Here is a 20,026-nt window from a genome sequence, read left to right on the forward strand (position 1 = left end):
CTGCCACTGGGGTTTATTCTACTGCCAATCTTGTGATTGCCCATTTGTAGGTGATATGTCTAGGCACCTTTTTTGGCTCTCTAGGTTGTCTTCTATAGTTTTAATACAATCTTTATGATGTGAGTTTATTTGTGTGTAGGTAGCACTGCAGTCAGAATATATTAAAAAAAATCCATGCTTCTCTTTAATTCTGGGATATTCTCAGCAATTATCTCTTTGAAGAGTGCTTCCCTGCCATTCTATTTATCCTCTTCTTCTAGAGTCCCTATTAGAGGAATGCTGCTGTCTTACTGTTACTGGAATTTAAGCTATAATTTCATTGTTGTCTACACAGGTACCATTTTGTTATGTCTTTGGAGATACTAAATATACAGGTTTCAGAAATGTCTTGCAGAGAGAGAATTCATCTTCTGAGGGTGGTTTTGTTGGTTTTCCTTTTAACATTGATCTTGCTCATTCTGGAATTTCCATCTGCAGGCTTCTGTTCCCTAGGAGGCGTTCGGTTTGCTTTCTGGTTTTATTCATTCCTCTCTCTCACTTCATCCCATGCAGTCTTTTTTTTTTTTTTTAAGATTTTATTTATTTATTCATGAGAGACACAGAGAGAGAGGCAGAGACACAGGCAGAGGGAGAAGCAGGCTCCATGCAGGGAGCCTGACATGGAACTCCATCCTGGGTCTTCAGGATCAGGCTGAAGGCGGTGCTAAACCGCTGAGTCTCCCGGGCTGCCCAACGTCATGCAGTCTTATTGCTGCCTCCACCTTGTCCTTTTCTGTGGCCCACATTTCAGAACCAGTTCTCCTGTCCATCAGTGACACTATGAGTATCACAGATCCTGTTGTCTTGGTTGAGGTTGTGACTGCAGGGCTGCGCCTGGGGTTTCCGTTTTCCTAGGCTGGCAGCTTCACATAAGACACAGCCCCAGCCAGCAGCAGCAAGTCCATTTATCCTCTTGTCCATCCTTGATGTCTCAAGGCATCCTGATTAAGCAAAAAGAAGCAGCAATTTAGAGACAAAAGTCCAGGATTTGTGTTCAGCTTCAGACTTCACCACTGTGTGAGTGATTTATGGCCTGGACCCATGTCTGATTCATCTTTGAATCCCCTAGATTTTCCAGTATGGTGCCCAGTACAAAGTAGTTATTCAGTAAATTCTTATTAAATATATAGACAGATGCTCTCCTTAGGCTACAGCCATTGTGGTTAGTTTGGTTTACAAGTGATTTTCCACTTCTGGAGTCTTTTCACCCTTCAAACATTTCTTCTTTTTTTAAAAGATTTTATTTATTTATTTATTCATGAGAGACACACAGAGAGGCAGAGACACAGGCAAGGGGAGAAGCAGGCTCCGATCCCAGGACTCTAGGATCACGACCTGAGCCAAAGGCAGATGCTCACCACGGAGCCACCCAGGGGCTCCCCTTCAGATGTTTCTGTGTACTATTTTGTTCTCATCTTCCATATCCGTATCTTCTACCTTTCAGTTCCCCTGCTCCAAAGCCTTATGCACTTTCTATATGCATATGAAATTCCAGGTTCCTAGGTTGGTGTTCAGGGACTCTTGGCTCTTCTCTGCCATGTCAGTTCTAACCACTCTGCCTTCCCCTTCATTATGTCTAGAACATGGATATGTACCTTGGGATTTTCCACCTCCTCAGATTTCTCTGTGCTTTTAAAGTACCAGAAGTGCCCTTGTTCACATTTTCTCCTTTCAAAAATCAGTCAAAAATCAACCTCCATAAAAGTTTCCATGTCTGTTGCAACTATTTAGTGAATGAAGGACAAATCTTTTTTAATAATAAATTTATTTTTTATTGGTGTTCAATTTGCCAACATACAGAATAACACCCAGTGCTCATCCCGTCAAGTGCCCCCCTCAGTGCCCGTCACCCATTCACCGCCACCCCCCACCCTCCTCCCCTTCCACCACCCCTAGTTTGTTTCCCAGAGTTAGGACTCTTCATGAAGGACAAATCTAATAGCAGTTATGTCAAACAGCACAACCTATTGAAAGTGATCATTTTTTTTTAAACATTCCTTAAGGGAGTAGCCTGTGACTGTCTTTGTCACTGCCATTTCTAGGTTACAAGTGCCACATTCATTTTTAAAACTATTTTTTCAATGTATAACTTCCCAGTGAAAACTCAGAACATTAAAAATAATTATATTATTATGTCCAATTTTTCAGATGGGAGATCATGTACTGGGACACTGGGAATCATACTTCAAGATGTGAACGATAATGGCCCATCAATACCAAAACACACAGTGGTAATCTGCAAAACCGTCTTGTCACCATCTGCGGACATTGTTGCTATAGACCCTGATGAGCCTATCAATGGCCCACCCTTTGACTTCAGATTGGAGAATATTCCTGATTCAGACATAGAAAGAACATGGAGATTAACAAAAATTAACGGTATGTAAATATCATTAATACCAACTTAGCTCTTAGTCTGTACTTCTGACTTTAACCATGAGAGGAACTATGGTGACAGGAAAAAATGGAGGGGCCCCCTATCCATTTAGCTGCACCACTCCCTCCATCAGCTGTAAACTCTTTAGTGTCTTCCACATGTCCTGACTGTCCTACGCACTGGCCCTGAAGTCCTGGTCCCCCAGCACTCCAGCGTTCACAACTTTCAGATCTGCTGTAAACTGAGGGGGTTTGCCTTTAAAGTGTCCTTGAATGCGAATTTTAACCCCAGGCTTCCGATGAATATTCCTCCATTTTCTCTTAAGACAAATTAGAAAACTAAGTTGCAAGCCAGGGGAAGAAGAACGGGAAGGGAGAAGAAAATCGAGGATGCATAGAAGCCACGGTGACAAGTTACGGCCCCATGTCCCAAATCCTGCTCTGTGAATGGATAACATTTTCAGTATTTTTAACAATATTCTGGTGTGTGTGTGTTTGTGTGTGTGTGTGTTTGTGTGTGTGTGTGTATGTAAGGTTATCAACTTTCTTGAGAAGAACTAACTTTATTTTTAGATTTCCTGCTTTCTACTGATTGGGTAGTCATAACATCATTTCTTTTTAGATCATTTGAAAGAAGTTATTTATTTATTTATTTATTTATTTATTTATTTATTTATTGTTCCTACTTCATACAGTAAAACATTGGTAAGATTATGTTGGTCAAAACTTTGTGACTTTAAAGTTCTACTCATCTGTGAAATAACACAAAAGTCTGGGAAACATCAAGTTACGAATAATGAATCCTAAAGAGGCTTTGAAGTCAAGATAGGCTATGTTAAATGCCGGCTCCACTGTTTATTAGTGATATAAATATTACCGTGCTATTTATTCTCTTTGGGCCTTAATTTACTCATCTGTAAAATGGGATTATTTGGGGGAGTAAACAAGATATAATGCATCAGCCCATGACACATTATGCATCCTAAATTTTGGTTTTGTTAGTCTTATTTTTTACACATAGACTTACCAACTTAACCATGCTTTCTTTTAAAATGGACTTATTCACTGATTTCTTTGCCCGAACCCCCAAATTTATATTTAGAGCTTCAAACACCCTAAAAATAAATAGGACTGTCACACTAGGCCAGTTAAGTGAGGAGAGATTATTCTTAGGCATTGGCATGCAGCATTTATATTCAGAATAGTATTATATCTTTAGATCTGTACCCAAGACTGAATTAGAGATTGACCTGGATATTTTCTATCCTTGACCAAAAAAAATACATCAAAACTAAAAACTAGACAGTTGGTTCCAGGGTCTTATAGAATGATGAGATGGTACAGCAGCAGGACAACTCATGTCTGCCAGTATGTTCAAGGTTAGCCATGTTCTGAGTTGTCAGAATCAGGCTGACAGTAAGCCACAACTGTTTTTTATGTTTGTTTGGCACAATATATGAAAACGAAGTAAGGGGAAACATCCAGAATTTCAGACTATTACCCTGTGATGAGCCATGTATAAAAGAAAATTGCACTGAAGGCAAATATTTTCAAAGATGTGGTAAAGACCAGTCTTTTTTTTTTTTCTGAAGATTTTATTTATTTATTTATGAGAGACACAGAGAGGGAGGCAAAGACATAGGCAGAGAGAGAAGAAGACTCCCTGCAGGGAGCCTGATGTGGGACTTGATCCCAGGACTCTAGGACCCTGGGATCATGTCCTGAGCCGAAGGCAGATGCTCAACCACTGAGCCATCCAGGCATCCCAAAACCAATGTCTTAACAAGCCTATTACTTATGATAGAAGGTCTATTTATGGACAGAAAGATGTATTACTATAAAAGTCAAAGGACATTCATGTAAGAGGGAGAAGAGAGAAACTTATATACGTAGTATGTTTACCGTTGCTCTAGATTAGAACTTCCAGTCCACTCATCTTCTCAATCCTGTAGCAATTGTGCCTTCCCATCAGGAAGATACATTTGTTGGGAAATAGGGTGAATATCCTACCACTAGGAGGGATTAGTGACATTCTCTATCACTCCGTTTCATTTTCTTTCAGATACGGCAGCTCGTCTTTTCTATGAGAAGGACCTTCCATTTGGAACATATCGAATATCTGTCAGAGTTGCCGATAGACATGGCCGGTCACTCATCACTCCGTTAAAAGTACTTTTATGTGACTGTGTTACTGAAAATGACTGCACGCTTCGCACAGATGCGAGGACTGGTGGCGGAGATGTGAGACTTGGAAAGTGGGCCATCCTTGCAATATTGTTGGGCATAGCGTTGCTCTTTTGTAAGTTCCTTCACCAACTCAAATAAGAGCCTTTGAAATAACTTTCGAGACACATTCTTAGAATCAGCACTGCTATCTGTAGCTGTTCATTTGTATATAGTTCTATTTCTATTTAATACAACATATTTGTTTTTGTTTTTTTTTTAAAGATTTTGTTTATGTGAGAGAGAGAGGGAACATGAGCAGGGCCAGGGAGAGAGAGAAGCAGGTGGGGCTGGGTCCCAGGACCCAGGATCATGACCTGAGTTAAAGGCAGATGCTTAACTGACTGAGCCACCCAGATGCTTCAACACAACACATTTAATTTATATACTGAAAGTACTGTTCTAGTGTTATCTCAGCATAGACGTAAAATTTAGTGCAGAAATACGGCATTTAGCACGTCTTCGTGGGATACCTGGTTAGGGAAGACTTTCCTGTTGTGTGCTACTTCTCCACAAGCCATCGTATTTATGTTTTCTGGAAAATCATCTTTGTATTAGTCATCCTGAATTACAACTCCACATTGTTTTATGATAAACTGAAATAACTTCTTTCATCCTCCAGGTATCCTATTTACCTTAGTCTGTGGGGGTACTGGGGCAGCTAAACAGCCCAAAGTATTTCCTGATGATTTAGCCCAGCAGAACCTCATTGTGTCAAATACAGAAGCTCCAGGAGATGACAAAATAGTAAGTAGTTTGTTCTTTTTAAAATAAATACAAAGGACAAACTTGGTTTAATCAATTCTTTTCTGAGAGAAGTCCTTTTGATCAGGTGACTTAGAATATGTAAAATTTCATCAGCCCTATGGAATAGATAAAATGACCTTGATTCTCATGGTGGTGTGTGGCCTTTCAATGTGGTCATATAGTGTTCCTTAATAGTAAAAATCCTTTAGCACATCATTATTATTTCTACTTAAAATGTTTCATGATTTCAACTTTAAATCCAGTCTTTTTTAAATATTGAAACTACTGTTTGTGCTGTAAAAATATTTCATTTAATTATTCACAGGTCATCAGCATAATTATTTTATTTTATTTTTTTTTCTGGCAGCAGCAATAAAAATGACTACAAGCTTTGATCAGTGTGGGAAGAACTTTAATGGAGTCTTCCTGGTTCTAATATGGTTAGAAAGAAGCCTGAGATCAAATATATGAAACAGCATTGCTAGCAAATGACTACAGAGCTCCAACTTTGATTTCTAGCCTACTACGTGGATGAGGAACATGTAAATTTTTTACAAAAGGCATAATGATAAGAACAGGAAAGATTTAGAAAGCAAAAGTGTGTTGACATTTAATAAAGTATTGGAAAAAAACACCTTAGACTTTCCTACAAAAGCACAGCATAGAAAATTAGTGACCAGAACGTTGGTGTTCTTATTTTCCCTGCTGATTTATTTGTATTTATTGAGATCACAAGGGTTTAATACTGAAGCTAAGATTTTTATGGCAACTCTTTTTCCTGTATTTTTGTTCTAGTCAAGGGAAATGAGATTAGACACTGAATAAGAATACTCATCATCATTTCTGTTTCTGCTCTAGTCAGGTGAAGGAGTGAATTTAAAACAAACAGGGTAAATATATGTGAGGCATTGATACTGGAATCCTCATTTTGAGCCTTGAGATTTTGGAAGGATTTAACAAACAACAATGTACAGTATTCTAAGAAATATTTAAAGAAGGAATATATATTCAGCTTTCTGATTTGTTTCAAGGTTTAGACCGCTTGATATCTGCAGTTTGCAGATGCATTGGATACTGCATCAAGTCCTGGGTGAGACTCAGGATTGTGAAGAGAGCAAGATTTAGTTCTTGCTCTCAGAGAGCCTACCTTCTAACACAAAAATGTATGACATTATCTGCATGTTATTGTTGTTCGTTTTACAATTTGTACACAAATTGTTTTCATTTCAGTGTTCCACGGATGGCTTTACAACCCATACTGTGGGCAGTTCGGCTCAGGGAGTGTGTGGCACCATGGGATCAGGAGTGAAAAATGGAGGGCAGGAGAGCATTGAAATGGTGAAAGGTGGACATCAGACCCTGGAATCATGCCGGGGGACTGGGCATCATCACACCCTGGATTCCTGTAGGGGAGGACATGTGGAGGTGGACACCTGCAGATACACCTACTCCGAATGGCATAATTTCACTCAGCCCCGCCTTGGTGAAGTGAGTTTGAGTTTCCCTGAGTGTCCTACGAATTTATTTTCATTTCTCTTCAACTTTCTAAATTACTACAATTTAGTGGCCTGACCTTTATTTTCCATTAAATATTAAATCTATTAATTGTAAAATTGTTTTTCCTTAATTTCAATTTAGTAATGCTCAGATATTAAGTGGGTATTTATTTTTCCTCTTATTTTGTTTGGTGTTTAATTCTTACAAAATAGTGTTAGATATTTATTTATTTATGTATTGGACATGAAATGTCATATTTATTTGGTATAAGAACAATTGAAAAGAATCTTTATCCCAGTTTATATGTTTTTATTTTTAAAATATAGAAGCTATCTGTGGGATGATACTTAAATTATTTTTTTCCATGACTTTGTAATACTATTTCCCACATGACAAATCATATCACAGAAACCAGAAATGTGGTACGAGGCAATTAAAGCCTTATGGTCACTAAGCCTATTGGGCTCATATCAACTTGGGTTCAGTTTAATGGGTGCATTTCACTTTAGACATGATTTTGAAAGGGAAACTAATGATTACTTAATATGAATCCTTGTATACTTGTTGCCGCGTGTGAGTTTTTAGAAGCATGCTGTATAGTGAATTTAGAGATGATTTATGATATAGACCAATCATGTGCATTTTTTATATGTAGGAATCCATTAGAGGACACACTCTGATTAAAAATTAAACAATGAAAGGTAAATCAAAGCAATTATTTTTATGTTAGTAAGTTTTGGTGTTTAAAATAATAATAATAAAATATATTGTGTTTCTCCCCTGGCAGAAGGTGCAACTGTGTAATCAAGATGACAAGCATAAGCATGCTCAAGACTATGTCCTTACATATAACTATGAAGGAAAAGGATCCGTGGCTGGTTCTATAGGTTGTTGCAGTGAACGACAAGAAGAAGATGGGCTTGAATTTTTGGATCATTTGGAACCCAAATTTAGGACACTAGCAGAAGCATGCATCAAGAGATGAGTGTATTCTGATAAATCTACAAAATCCAGTGACTTTATCTCCTTCCAACCACCACTTTTTTCATTACCAGCCAGATTTAAAAAAAAAAAATACAAGATGTTATGTTTTGGGTTTTCCCCTCTTTATTTTGATGGGATCTCTTTAGCCAAATGCATGTTTACAAGATAATGCTATAAATATGTATCCAAATTTCCCAAGTTTTACAAAGTTATTTATTAGTGTCTTCCATCCAAGGAGACCTACAGATAGGAAAATTAAGGAAGTCTGCATTATTGTTTACATTTGAGTCTAATGATAATAACCACTTTATAGTGCAATAAAATGTAATGAATTCAAGTGTATGTCATACACTACTTAAAGTATGACCTAATGAAAATTGTCAAGAACTTGCTTTAATATTATTTTCACTTACCTAATTAGTTAATCGTGTGGTGCTTGAAAACTGCCATTCTCCTAAACATTATAAAATGTATATTGCATTCTTGATAATGTTTTCTTCTTACAACATTACCTTTCTTTTTAATGCAAAGAGAGAGTCCCAGGCAGGCATTAACTATTAATACAATTCCATTTTGGTGGAGTTTAGTTTCTATGTTTTATTCTATATAAAATCCTGCACTGAGTCTATGTTTCTTTCTTAACCTCTCTTGTCAGCAAAATTTAAGTTTAAAAACTGCTAGAATGTATTTTTACTTCTGCATGGTTTTGGTCCTTGATATCTCTCTCTCTCTCTATATATATATATGTGTGTGTGTGTGTGTGTGTGTGTACTCCTCTCTCTCTCTCTCTCACTATCTTTCTCTTCTCTTTATTTTTTAAATTTCTACTTGGGTTGGAGAGTCTAGTATTTTAAAAAGCCATCTCTCTTCTCTTCTAAAGTGAGTGATTCTGTTTGTGTTTTATGTAAGTGTAGTATTCTCTGTTTATCGGAGTAATGTTATAATGTTGACGTTATTGTTTCAGATATCTTGGTCATTGCTTCATTATTTCCTCAACAAAAGAACTTTAACTTTGCCATTGAAAATGTAAAAATAAGTCATGCTTTTATTAGATGCAATATTCTATGTTAACAAAAGGGTATTTAAAATTAGCATATGTGCGGTTAGTATATAATAGCATATTTACAGTTTATATCTTCAATGCAAGGGTATAGTTTTTAAATGAGAAATAATGATGGTTTTGAAATAAGCTTTGAGGTACAGGGATTGTGAAAGTTCTCCAGGAATAAGTATTTTACAACTTTTTAGATGAACTACCTAGTCATATCTATCAGAGTTTTTTTGTTTCATATTTTAAGATTACAGTTTTTAACAAATGTAGTATGGGCCAATCTATTTATATTTTGAAACAATAAGACAAAATTAAACTTAACAGCCAACCAAATTTCAGACCATGTTTCACAGCTGATTTCAGCTAATGAATTTTTTACGTATACTAACTCCATGGACATTTTAAATGTATTTCTGATAGTTACAATTGTTAATAATGTGCCTATCTAAAATTCACAAGTTTGGCTTGTAACAATTATTTTTAAAGGTTAACACTGGGTAATTTTCCATTATCAATTTATCTTTTTAATAGTTTTATTATTGTTCGGTCAAAATACTATTTCTCAAAGTTTTAAATAAATCATGTCCACAATGTGTGTATTACTAGTTATGAGAAAGTAAATCAAGTAGTTTTAAAATATTAGTGTGAGTTTGTTAATCATGTGTCTGATATGACCTTATAAGATTGCATTTGTTTTACTTTGAGAAATGAGTCTGTTCTTTAGAATCGTGTTCTACATTTTTTAGAATTTTAGAGTTTGATGTGGAGAGATCACTGGTCCATTGTTATCACCAAATGTATATAATTTTGCTATTCTAAAGGTTGTGATGCTACGGGATATTGGTTACATAGTTTCTCTGTGTCTGTGTGTTTTTTTTCAAAATTTCATCATAAAATGGGGGATGGTAATATAATTCCTTTCCTAGGGTGACTGTAAGACATTGGAATAAAAAATAGCTTTTAAGCATGAAATTCATATAGAGTGGTCCACCTAAAAGGCACTCCTATAATACTAAATGATTAAAATATGTCACATGTACATCCTGATTCATATTAACAAAAATCAACTAAAATAGGGTAATTGAAAGTTGCTTTGCTTTACTTTAGAATGTCTGTTAATTTGAGAATATGTCTCTTCGTTATGATTACCTCATGACAGGGTCTTATAGATCCAGTGGTTCAGATCATATATTGCAAAGATTTCTGAAGCATCTGAGAAGGATTGCTTAATTTGAAATACTATGAAACTATTTAGTTTAAATTGGATGGAAAGGAGAACATCTACTTCTTAAAAATGGGCACTAATTCTAAAACCCTATAAAACTTACATATTCTTAAGACTCTTCCTGTCATGCCCTTTCTGGGCTTCACTTCTAGCTAGAGAGATTCCTTGTCTCTGAGACAAGCAGTTGCTTGCCAGGGAATTTAAGGCAGTTGGCAGTCACCATAGTAACCCTAAAAGTACAAAGACTCCAGAGAGTGCCTTGATGCGAATCCCAACTCCACCCTTACTAATTGTGGGATTTGAGTAGTCACTTAACTTTGAGTCTAATTTCCTCTACTATATGATCTATATTTGAAGGGATTGTAGAAGTCTATTCTATAGTTTTGTTGTCAGAGTTAAAAGAGTTAATTCATGGAAAGAATTGGTGCAGAAGGAGCACTCAATATACATTAGCTGCTATTATTATCATAAGAGAAGAAAATGCCTTAGTTGGGATAATCATAGCTTCAGTCTCAAGTTGCATTGTGCCTTACAGCTGACATTTTGCCATCATATTCCCATTCATCTTTCCCAGAAGCGTGACTTGTATTTTACCTGTGATGGCCTTTGGGAACTTCATGGCTCATAATTGTTTCTAGATCTCTCATTCTTGGTATTCAGAAAGCTACATCTTATCCATAGACCACAAATCAGTGTGATAGGTCTTGAGACTTAAATGAAAAACAGATAAAATTTCTAGTAATCAGATTTTGCCTCCTTGAGAGATTTCCCCTAAGAAATGGGAAGGGCTACTTCAACAGGTGGAAGGCAACAGAGCTGTATTGTTAGTTCAATTTAGTCTGTATTTGGGTTATCCCTGAAATCATTTTCTGCTTTATTTTTTGGATCCCCTATCTTAAAGATATTTTTTTATCTTGTTCCTGATTGTGTTGTGCAGAATCTGACTTTGAGTATAGGCCTCCCTTTTAGTCTCCATCTCCAGCTTTTCTTGGGTTCCACATTGAAGTCTTGACACCAGACTTTGCCCTGGTCAACCCCTTAGGCAGCAACGTACTGGAAATCCAATATTTTTTTTGTGTGTGTCTACAGCCATCATACTTATAACTACCTTGAATAATTGAAGCTCCAAGACCCCATGCAGACATCATAAAACTCGATTCCTTTTTTATCTTGTTTGCATAGCACATTCTGTTTGTTGCCCCAACTGCTGAACTTTCTGAGAATTTTAAATACAAGTTTATTTATTCATTCATTTATATATGGTCATTTAATGCCTTCCCAGTACAGCCATATGAGGCCTTTGTAACACAGATTGTGCTGGTATGACAAGGTACAAGATGAATTAGCTACTCTTCCCACCCACACACTTTACTGCAAGACGTGGTACAATGTAGTTTTGAGTGGATGTGAATATGGAATGGTCCAATGCTTGTAAAACACATCGCATGATACTTGGCACATGGTAAGTGCTCAATACAAGTAAAGAAAATTCCAGATGATGCAAAAGAACTTTACTATTCTAGTGAGTCAAGTTGTTTCCATTACTCCCAAGTCCAGTGTTCATGAGCATGAGTACCCTACCTTTATTGTCCTCCATTCCTCTTCATATGTTTCTTCCACAGTATCCTTGCTCAGATCCTCAGCATCACTCAGCTCCAACAGTGGTTGTACCTCCAAACTCTTCCCTCTTCCATCCTTTCACCTGTTGCCAAAGAACAAATATGATCATGGCATTCCCCTGCATAGGGCCTTCTGTGATTTTAGAGGATAAATTTGAAATGCAAATCACACTCAAATACCAGTCTTCCCTTGCCCCCCACACACATACTCTGTTTTGTGCCTTGCTCATAATAAGGCCTGCTTTTGCAGTGTCTACTCATTATCCACTTCCTTCTTGAAAAAATATGACTTTTTAAAAGATTTAGTTCAAAAACCATCTCTTCTAGCTACATGACATTTATGTGTCTAGGGCACATTTGCTCTAAACACACAAAATTTTACAAAATTTTCACTTATAGGTGTATAGTCATGTGTGTATATGCATGTGTAAGTGCATGTGCCTGTGTGTGTGTGTGTGTGTGTGTGTTCTTTTCATATGGGAAGCTTATTGAAGACAAGGAAAAGTGTTCCCATTTGTATGCACATCAAACTCTGGTCCATCGGTACATTCTGGTGAGTCAAATTGTATTGCCCACATCACAAAGGAAAAAGGAGGAAGATTACAAATTAAGTTATTTGATTCCTAGCAAACTATCGAATAGTCCCTTGACATAAATTTTCTATTTGAGATGTGATGTATATTAGATTCTGCATTGAATTCTTTTTTCACCATTGGGACATTGAATGCATAGACCATCAAACATTCACATTCACTACTTAAAAAGTGAAATGGTGAGGTTTTGGAATGCCTTCTGCTTCTCCCTTGTGGTGGTGGGAGTGGAAAATTCTGGTTCAGGTTAGTTAATTCCTTCCTACCTCCAACAATTGCCTGACCTCAGAACCAGCTACACGACACTGAAATATAGCCTTTGATTGTTCTTTTTGTTTTGTTCACTGTTTTTTGTTTTGTTTTGTTTGTTTTGTTTTGTTTTGTTTTAAGTAATCTCTTTGCCCAACTTGGGCCACAACCTCACAACCCTGAAGTCAAGAGTCACATGCTCTACTGACTAATCCAGTCAGGCACCCTTTGAATTCTTGTTATTTTTGAAGTGGTGTTCTTCATTTTACTCATATTGTATTGCTGCCAAAACAATCTCTTTCATTTTGCCTCCACAATAGCCAAGTACAAAGATTTATTGTGAATTTAAGAACATTGTCCCCATTTGTTCAACATTAAAAAAGGAAATTAAGGGAAAGAATGAACCAGAGGCCTTTGGTCAAACTTGGGGAAAAAGCCTTAGCATATTCCTGGCCAATTGCCACAATACTTTCTTCTGTGAATAGATGAATTTGGAAAACTGTCACAGGAGAGCCTGGTAGAGCAAGGCTCAGACCACCTTATCCTCAGGGAATCATTTATATGTTACAACAAAGGAATAGGGCAGAAAGTAAAATGTCCTATGTCTTCCATTATGTCATAAGAATTTGTGTGTGCTTATCACTTTCCAGTATCTCTGTAGAGAGAAAACCTGACTCTCTATTCACTGAGTGAGAAAGGAAAAGCTGAGATTGGGTAACATTGGTGTCCATTATCTTGGAAATGTTACAGAAAGGAAGGTCACAATAAAGGAGAAAAGATGGCATAGCCACATGCATAGTGCTTGTCCCTTCCCAACTTTTTTTTTTGTCCACCCATCCTGGATGAGAGGAGCGTGGGAGACAGTGATGTCCAGTCTCTGCCTAGACCTTTGGAACATTACAGCAGTTGAGATCAGATAATTCATTATTAGATGGTTGAAAAGCTGCCCCAGATAATTCATCATTAGATGGTTGAAAAGCTGCCCCAGATAATACCCAATTGCTACTTAATGTTCTCTTGAAGAGGAAATAAAGAAGTTCTTATGGATGCCTCTGAGTTTGGAATCACTTATTCTGACACTAATCAATAATATTTATTACTTTGGGAGCCTGGCAAGAAGATTTTGGCCCAAGATTCTCATTTTAAAAGTAAAGTATTATAGTTAAGATTAGACCTTCCTCTGACCACCATCTGAACAGAACTTGGAACCTGTGAGAAACAGTCACTTTTATTGAACATGTTGAGAACACTAACTACAAAGTTAGTAGAAAGTGGGGGGGTGCTTAGATGGCTCGGTTGGAAGACCATGTGACCCTTCATCTTGGAATCCTGAGTTTAAGCCCCACGTTGGGTGTAGAGCCTACATAAATGAATGAATGAATGAATGAATGAATTAATGAATGAATTTAAAAAACAAAGTTCGTAGAAAGTGACAACAAAATAGCTTTCCTGGTACCTGACTATATGCCTACTATGAATATTACTAGTTCTTCAGTTTCTGTGTTTTTGTTCTTGTAAATGTTCAGGTGGGATCCTTGCATTAGAGTTGTTTAGAGGAGTAAGAATCTGGCATAACCTTATGTGCAAGTTAAGACTACAGCTTACCAGTTAGGAAAGTGAGTAGCTTGTAACAGTGAAGGACAAACACAAATATGACACTTGAAAAAGTTCAGGAAAAGAACCAATTATTGTTGTGGCATTGGCTAAATAATTTAGTAAACACAAAATAACTTATTGATGGAAAACGTTGTCTAGTGACAGAAAGGCTTGGGAAACTGGGCAGCCTGAAAAGAAAAGACAAATCAAGAATAATAAATTGTGAGTAAGTAAAAATAATGAATAGGTAATTGATAATCAATAAAAAGAGTTAATAGCAATACATCAATAAAGGTTGAAGTAAATAATTTACTGCCTACAGGGAACTGGTGGGAAAAGCTACTTTTCTAGTCCTGAGCTAGTTGACAGGCATCTGATCTGGGGGATATGCTGCTTCCCCAAGCTGGTGTTGAGGGACAGTCCTCCTAAACACGTGGGAGAAAAGAAGGCTGATGGGCCAGTGAATCAGAGGATGACGTGGAGATAAATGACACATGGGATCTGGAAGTCAGCCCACTCACACCTGTAAACCTTCATGCTTGAGCAATGGCCTTTGAACAGACAGATGCATACAATGAGCTCCCGGGGACATGAGAATGTCCAGGAGAAACTACAGCCTCGCCCAGTGGGAGGAGATTTCCATTCTGAAAGAGCCTGAAGCGAAGAATTATGGGATAATTCCACAATGAGAGGGACTAATATTTCACCCTGTGTCAGGGCTTTGTTATACTGCTTTGGGCCGGTTCCTGGGAGAAGTTATCAGCCATACAATGGCATTTTGTTTTCCGTGTAGAAATCACCATTCTTTCCAGTCCAGTGAGAAGTCACTAGAAGACCACTTGCCTGCCTTAAAAAGGACTGTTTGTAAAAGAAATTTGTAAGGGTGTCTGAAGATTTTAGTGGAAGAAGAGTAAATCCATTATACTAGTTCTTGAATCATTAATTAATAAGGAAAGATTACAAGGAGTCTTTCTGAGCCTGGCACATTCTATTTGGATTGGATGATTGTTATGGTGTTACTTATATTGGATAATTCGGAATTGGGGAAATGTACAAATGTCTGAATTTTGTACGATTGCTGCTGAGATTATAGTGAGAAGCCACACCTCTGTGGACAGGAGTGAGTTTTCTCCTGAAGGGAATGTACAGTCCCTCTGTCAATCACTCTGGGTAGAAATTAATCCTAGAGTATCAACCAAGGACCTGACAGACGCAACATAGAAAAGAGGAAGTGGACACTTCTTTGCCCTGTAAGGCCAGAGTCATTTTGATCTAGACTTGAGGTTCTCTTAGTTGCCTGGAGCATTTCCATGGGGAGGGAGAGATTGCTGGGAGGTGTACTTGCCAGGGGAAGACAGGAAGGGAGGGAGGCAGACAGGGATTCTGGGATGGCTCTTATCCTGGGCAGCAGTGCAGCATTAGAGGTTCTTCTTCTCCTTCTCTGCCTCCCTCCACCCTCTCACCCCATCCTCTTCCTCCTCCTTCTCCTTCTTCAATTTTATAGGTTATTCTTAACTTCAGTTGTCTATTATCCTCAAGTCTCTAGTAGTTTTTTGAAATGACCCAAAAGTCAAGGCTGTTCTCAGTGGTGTTCTGGGAAATTAGTGGGGAGCCCTAGTCACACTTTGGAAAGATGATACAGAAAAAGCAGTGTCTTCTCTTGGAACCTGAGTGGCTGTAGCAGAGATGGTTACTCTTGGAGGAAAAAGACCACTTGTTTCCCAAGTATGAGGAGGGAGTCTCTCTGAAAGAGTAAGTGGATAGATGAAGGAGGGCTAACTCCCAAAAATAAAGTCTGCGAGAGCTCCTGGCATTTGAGTACACATTTAACACAGTATCCCTCACAGCTGATCCAACAAGTCATTTGTTCAATTACTGTTTATTACTATGACCATTTATTTTAAGCAGTATTCTCAAAGTGCTTCTGAGCTACTGTATCATGCAGAATTGATTTTATGTCTTAAGAAGGACTGTTCAAGATTAATCTTTTACTTGGTTTTAATTTAAGCTTTTCACCATTTCTCTTTCCCTACTAGCAAGTTCATTCCAAACATCATATAGTGGCCTTGGTTGTATTTTATAGGCAGGTTTGAGGAGACCCACACTGGCTATGTCACCGCCTATGTAAGCCACAGAGGTGAGTAGGTGTGTGAGACCAGCACCTGTTGGCATGGAGTTGTTGCAAGGCAGGCTTCTCAGTGGGCCAGGGGTCAGCTCCCACCTCTTAAGGTCATTACCCTTTCTGTGGCCAGAGATTCCTCCTAAGTATACACAACGCTTCTTAATAATCTTAAATTTGCTTTCTTCTGAAAATTTTAGAATTTACTGAAAATTGTAGAAGATAGAATTTACCAGAATGGATTCTTGAAGTTTTGTATTTCAGCCTAAAATCACTTCCCTTTTTGATTCTTTATTATTCCTGCTCTTACCCTTCAAACTGAGAAAGTAACAAGGGAAAATAATACATTTCTTTTCCATTTTTGTACATTATCCTTTTAGGAGTGGCTTCCAACTGTTTTGGTAGTTTGGGAAATGGGATATTAAAATAAAGACATTTCAGAATCACTCTTTATGCTTCATGATGTCTCATGATGACTTAAAGTTAACTTCATCATAGAAGATCCAGTTCTCACTATATTCAAACCAAGGCTCGTATTTTAAATAGATTTTCAACAAACTCATTTTATATTATAATTTACATAGGAAAAATAAAAGCAATTTTAATTTATCCTCAAGTCACATCTATGTTTTAATTATAACTGCCTACAATGATTCTTCCAATCTATAAAAATATATTTTTCATTAGAACTTAGTCTAATCTACTTATGATGGACAAGCACATGCTAGAGCAAAACAGGACTCCAGTTATAAAGTACTCTTATTGCACCTCAAATTTGCCACATAAATTGAAAACATCCCCAATATGCTTTCTTGCAGTATTTCTGGAACAGACGCCTATGACTTTTATTTTGTAGAAGCTAAAAATGGAAGCTCAGAGTAACTGTTCCATAGTCAGGAGGCTTAGCAATCTCCTCAACTACACAGTATAGCTGAAACAACCAGTTAATAGCTATCTTATGGTTTTAGTCGTTTGGATGACAGTAAAAAAACGGTTAGATTCATTCTAGACGACAAAATCAAAATCATTGAAAAGTAGGGCTACTTAGAATAAAGAAAAACATTTCAAAGACTTTTATTCTGTATGAATTAAGGGAAAGCTATAGGAAGACACAACAGATTACAGATGAAGTTAACCAGTTCATTCACTCACCAAAAATGATGATTCCATAATTGTAGTTAGTAACCATTTTGCAGATTGTGTCCTTCATCTTTTCCAGGATGAGATTCAACTCCTCAGCCTGGTTTGTTTTAAGCCTATCTTTCTAACCTAATTCCCGGTCATAGGACTTCTTCTGAAATCCAGGGGTTCTGAAAAAACTCCCTTTTGGTTTCCATGCTGGAGAAGGCTGTTTAGAAGGGCTTAGAAGATTCTTCTAGTGCTGCAACATGCTCCTGCCCTCTCCTTTTCTCTGTTGATTCTTATCTCAAGCATTAGTTCTCAGTTCTGGAGGCTGAAGGTCCAAAATTAAAGTGCTGGCCTATTTGATTTTTTTTTTCCTATTTGATTTCTAATGAGAACTCTCTGGTTTGTAGACAGCCACCTTCTCACTGTGTCACACATAGAGAGAGATAGAGAGAGACAGAGAGATAGAGACGGAGATGGAGAGAGATAGAGAAAGGGAGCTCTTCTCATAGGGACCCTAATTCCATCGGATCGGGGCCCCACCATCAGAACCTTGTTAATGTTACTTCCTTATAGGCTCTATCTCGAAATGCAGTCATACAGAGGTTAGATCTTCAACACATGAATTTTGAAGGGACACAGTTCAATCCATGGCATCATCTACATTACAGGAAAGCCATGATTCATGTGTTTCTAAAGGCTGGCTGGGGCCAGAGGAATCTCCCATAGACCTTCCCTGAGGACTTGGGTGGGGTGAAAATGACTGAAGCAGAGAGAAGTTTGGAGACCTTTCTTTGAGACAGAGGCCTCTCTGTCATACAGAGGCTTCCAGAGGTGAGACAGGATTTCTGATGTGTGCCCTGGATGCCTCAGAGATGGGACTGGATGCTGAAGTAACCGTCTAAATCCTAAGAGCCTATGAGTTTCAGGGAAGCCCCAGACTTCAGTCCACAAGCCTACTGGGAAGACCAGAGCCGGATGAATGAAGGTGGTGGCATTTTCCATGATTAATCTGGACTATCTGAGGATTCTGATGTTGGAACTCGGTACATCGATCTAAGAAGTTCTTTCTGAATCTTCTAAGGCTGAATCAGCAAGGGGCTTCAAGAACATAAAATTTCATCTAGAGAGAAAGCAACGTGCCTATGTGTTATAAGTGACCTCTCTATTAAAACATTTACCATTTTGGGCTAGGATGCTTGCCTTTACTCTCTTCTAGAATTTGGGTTACTCTGGGCAGGAACTGGGTTTTCTATATTCTCTTCCTCTAGCCCTTCACTCAATGCCTGACCAGTCTTGAGCCCTGATACATGTTTGTCGAGTGATACTGCATTGCAAGCCTCATTTTAGAACAGAGGGTTCCTGTGATACTTTCCTTTTACTGCAAACTGAAAAATGGCACCTTAGTACAACTACCACATAATCACTAAATCAAATATTTACATATAAGCACAAATTCTTTCTTAGAAGGTTCATGTAAGGTCACAAAATTGGCAATAAAGCAAGCTCTGGGGGCCCCTGGGTGGCTCAGTGGTTCAGCGGCTGCCTTCAGCTCAGGTCCTGATCCCCGGGGTGCTGGGACCAAGACTCACATCAGGCTCCCCACAGGGAGCCTAACCTGCCTCTCTCTCTCATTCTCTCTCTCTCTGTTGCTCATGAATATATATATATATTTAAAACAAATTTTTTTTTTCTTTAAAGAAGGCTCTGAATGCAATCACTCGAATTTTAGGTACTTAAAACGGTCAGATATCAGAGTTTCTTCTACTTGGTTTTAATTTCTGGTATACCACATGCCAGTTTACTCGCGCCACTTGGGATACCCCCCAACTCCACCCCCCCCCCCGCCCTTGTTTATCTTCCCAGGGTAGTCCAATTCGGAAAGGGTATATAAATGCTGTATTAACCAGGAGACACTGCCCGGCATTTGATGGGCGCTCCAGGGAGGATCCGGTGATCGGATCACAGAAGCGTTCCCGCCCCCCGGGCGCCCGCGATTCGGGTCCCGCAGCGGGACTGAGCGCGGAGCAACCTGGCGGCCGAGGCGCGCGGAGGGCGGGGCGGGGCGGGGCGGGGCGGGGCGGGGCGGGGCGCGGCGCCGCGGGCGGGCGGGGGGCGTGGGAAAGCCGGCGGGCGGGGAGGGGGGCGGGGGCGGGGGCGGGGGCTGGGAGCGCTTTCTCGCGAGCCAGCGCTCGGCGCGGCCGCCGGGGAGCGGAGGGCAGGCTCGGGCAGCTCCCCGGCTCCCCGCGTGATAAAACTTGGGCAATAAGCAGGAGGGGCGGCTCGGCGTCTCCCGGGTCCAATCCCGTCCGGGGAGCGCACACGCTCCCGGGCAGGCGAGCGCGACAGAGGCCCAGGGAGACTTAAAGAGGAGTGGCGGCGAGGCACCCCGCACCCGCGCGCGCCGCCGCACCCCGTGGGCTCCCGCCTCCCGCCTCCCGCCTCCCGCGCGGCGCCCCGATGGCCACGGCCGAGCCCCGGGTCCCCGGGCGCCGAGCGCTGCGCGCGCTGCTGCTGACCGTCGCGGTGAGTGGGCGCCCGCGGGGCGGACCCACAGCTGGGGGCCGCGGCTCCGCTCAGTCCTCC

The 20,026-nt window shown here is 39.3% G+C and overlaps 2 protein-coding genes across 6 annotated transcripts in view; both read left to right on the forward strand.

Annotated features, from left to right (window-relative positions):
• The window catches only part of DSC2 (desmocollin 2), a 33,182-nt gene extending 23,289 nt beyond the window's left edge, over positions 1-9,893 (forward strand). For 2 of the 4 annotated variants that reach the window (XM_025429248.3, XM_025429243.3), the window contains exons 12-16: positions 2,188-2,418; positions 4,478-4,714; positions 5,261-5,385; positions 6,616-6,873; positions 7,670-9,893. In XM_025429248.3, coding sequence (XP_025285033.1) covers positions 2,188-2,418; positions 4,478-4,714; positions 5,261-5,385; positions 6,616-6,873; positions 7,670-7,867 — 1,049 coding nt within the window. In that variant the 3' untranslated portion in view covers positions 7,868-9,893. Of the gene's footprint in view, positions 1-2,187; positions 2,419-4,477; positions 4,715-5,260; positions 5,386-6,615; positions 6,874-7,537; positions 7,584-7,669 lie in introns of those variants that run through there. The other 2 variants (XM_049112808.1, XM_049112809.1) reach the window with 1 other exon arrangement.
• A 9,708-nt stretch (positions 9,894-19,601) lies between these two features.
• The window catches only part of DSC3 (desmocollin 3), a 49,750-nt gene continuing 49,325 nt past the window's right edge, over positions 19,602-20,026 (forward strand). For both annotated transcript variants that reach the window (XM_025429249.3, XM_025429250.3), the window contains exon 1: positions 19,602-19,966. In XM_025429249.3, coding sequence (XP_025285034.1) covers positions 19,901-19,966 — 66 coding nt within the window. In that variant the 5' untranslated portion in view covers positions 19,602-19,900. The remainder of the gene's footprint in view (positions 19,967-20,026) is intronic.

Source organism: Canis lupus, chromosome 7 (assembly GCF_003254725.2).
Source record: "Canis lupus dingo isolate Sandy chromosome 7, ASM325472v2, whole genome shotgun sequence".
NCBI lineage: Eukaryota > Metazoa > Chordata > Mammalia > Carnivora > Canidae > Canis > Canis lupus.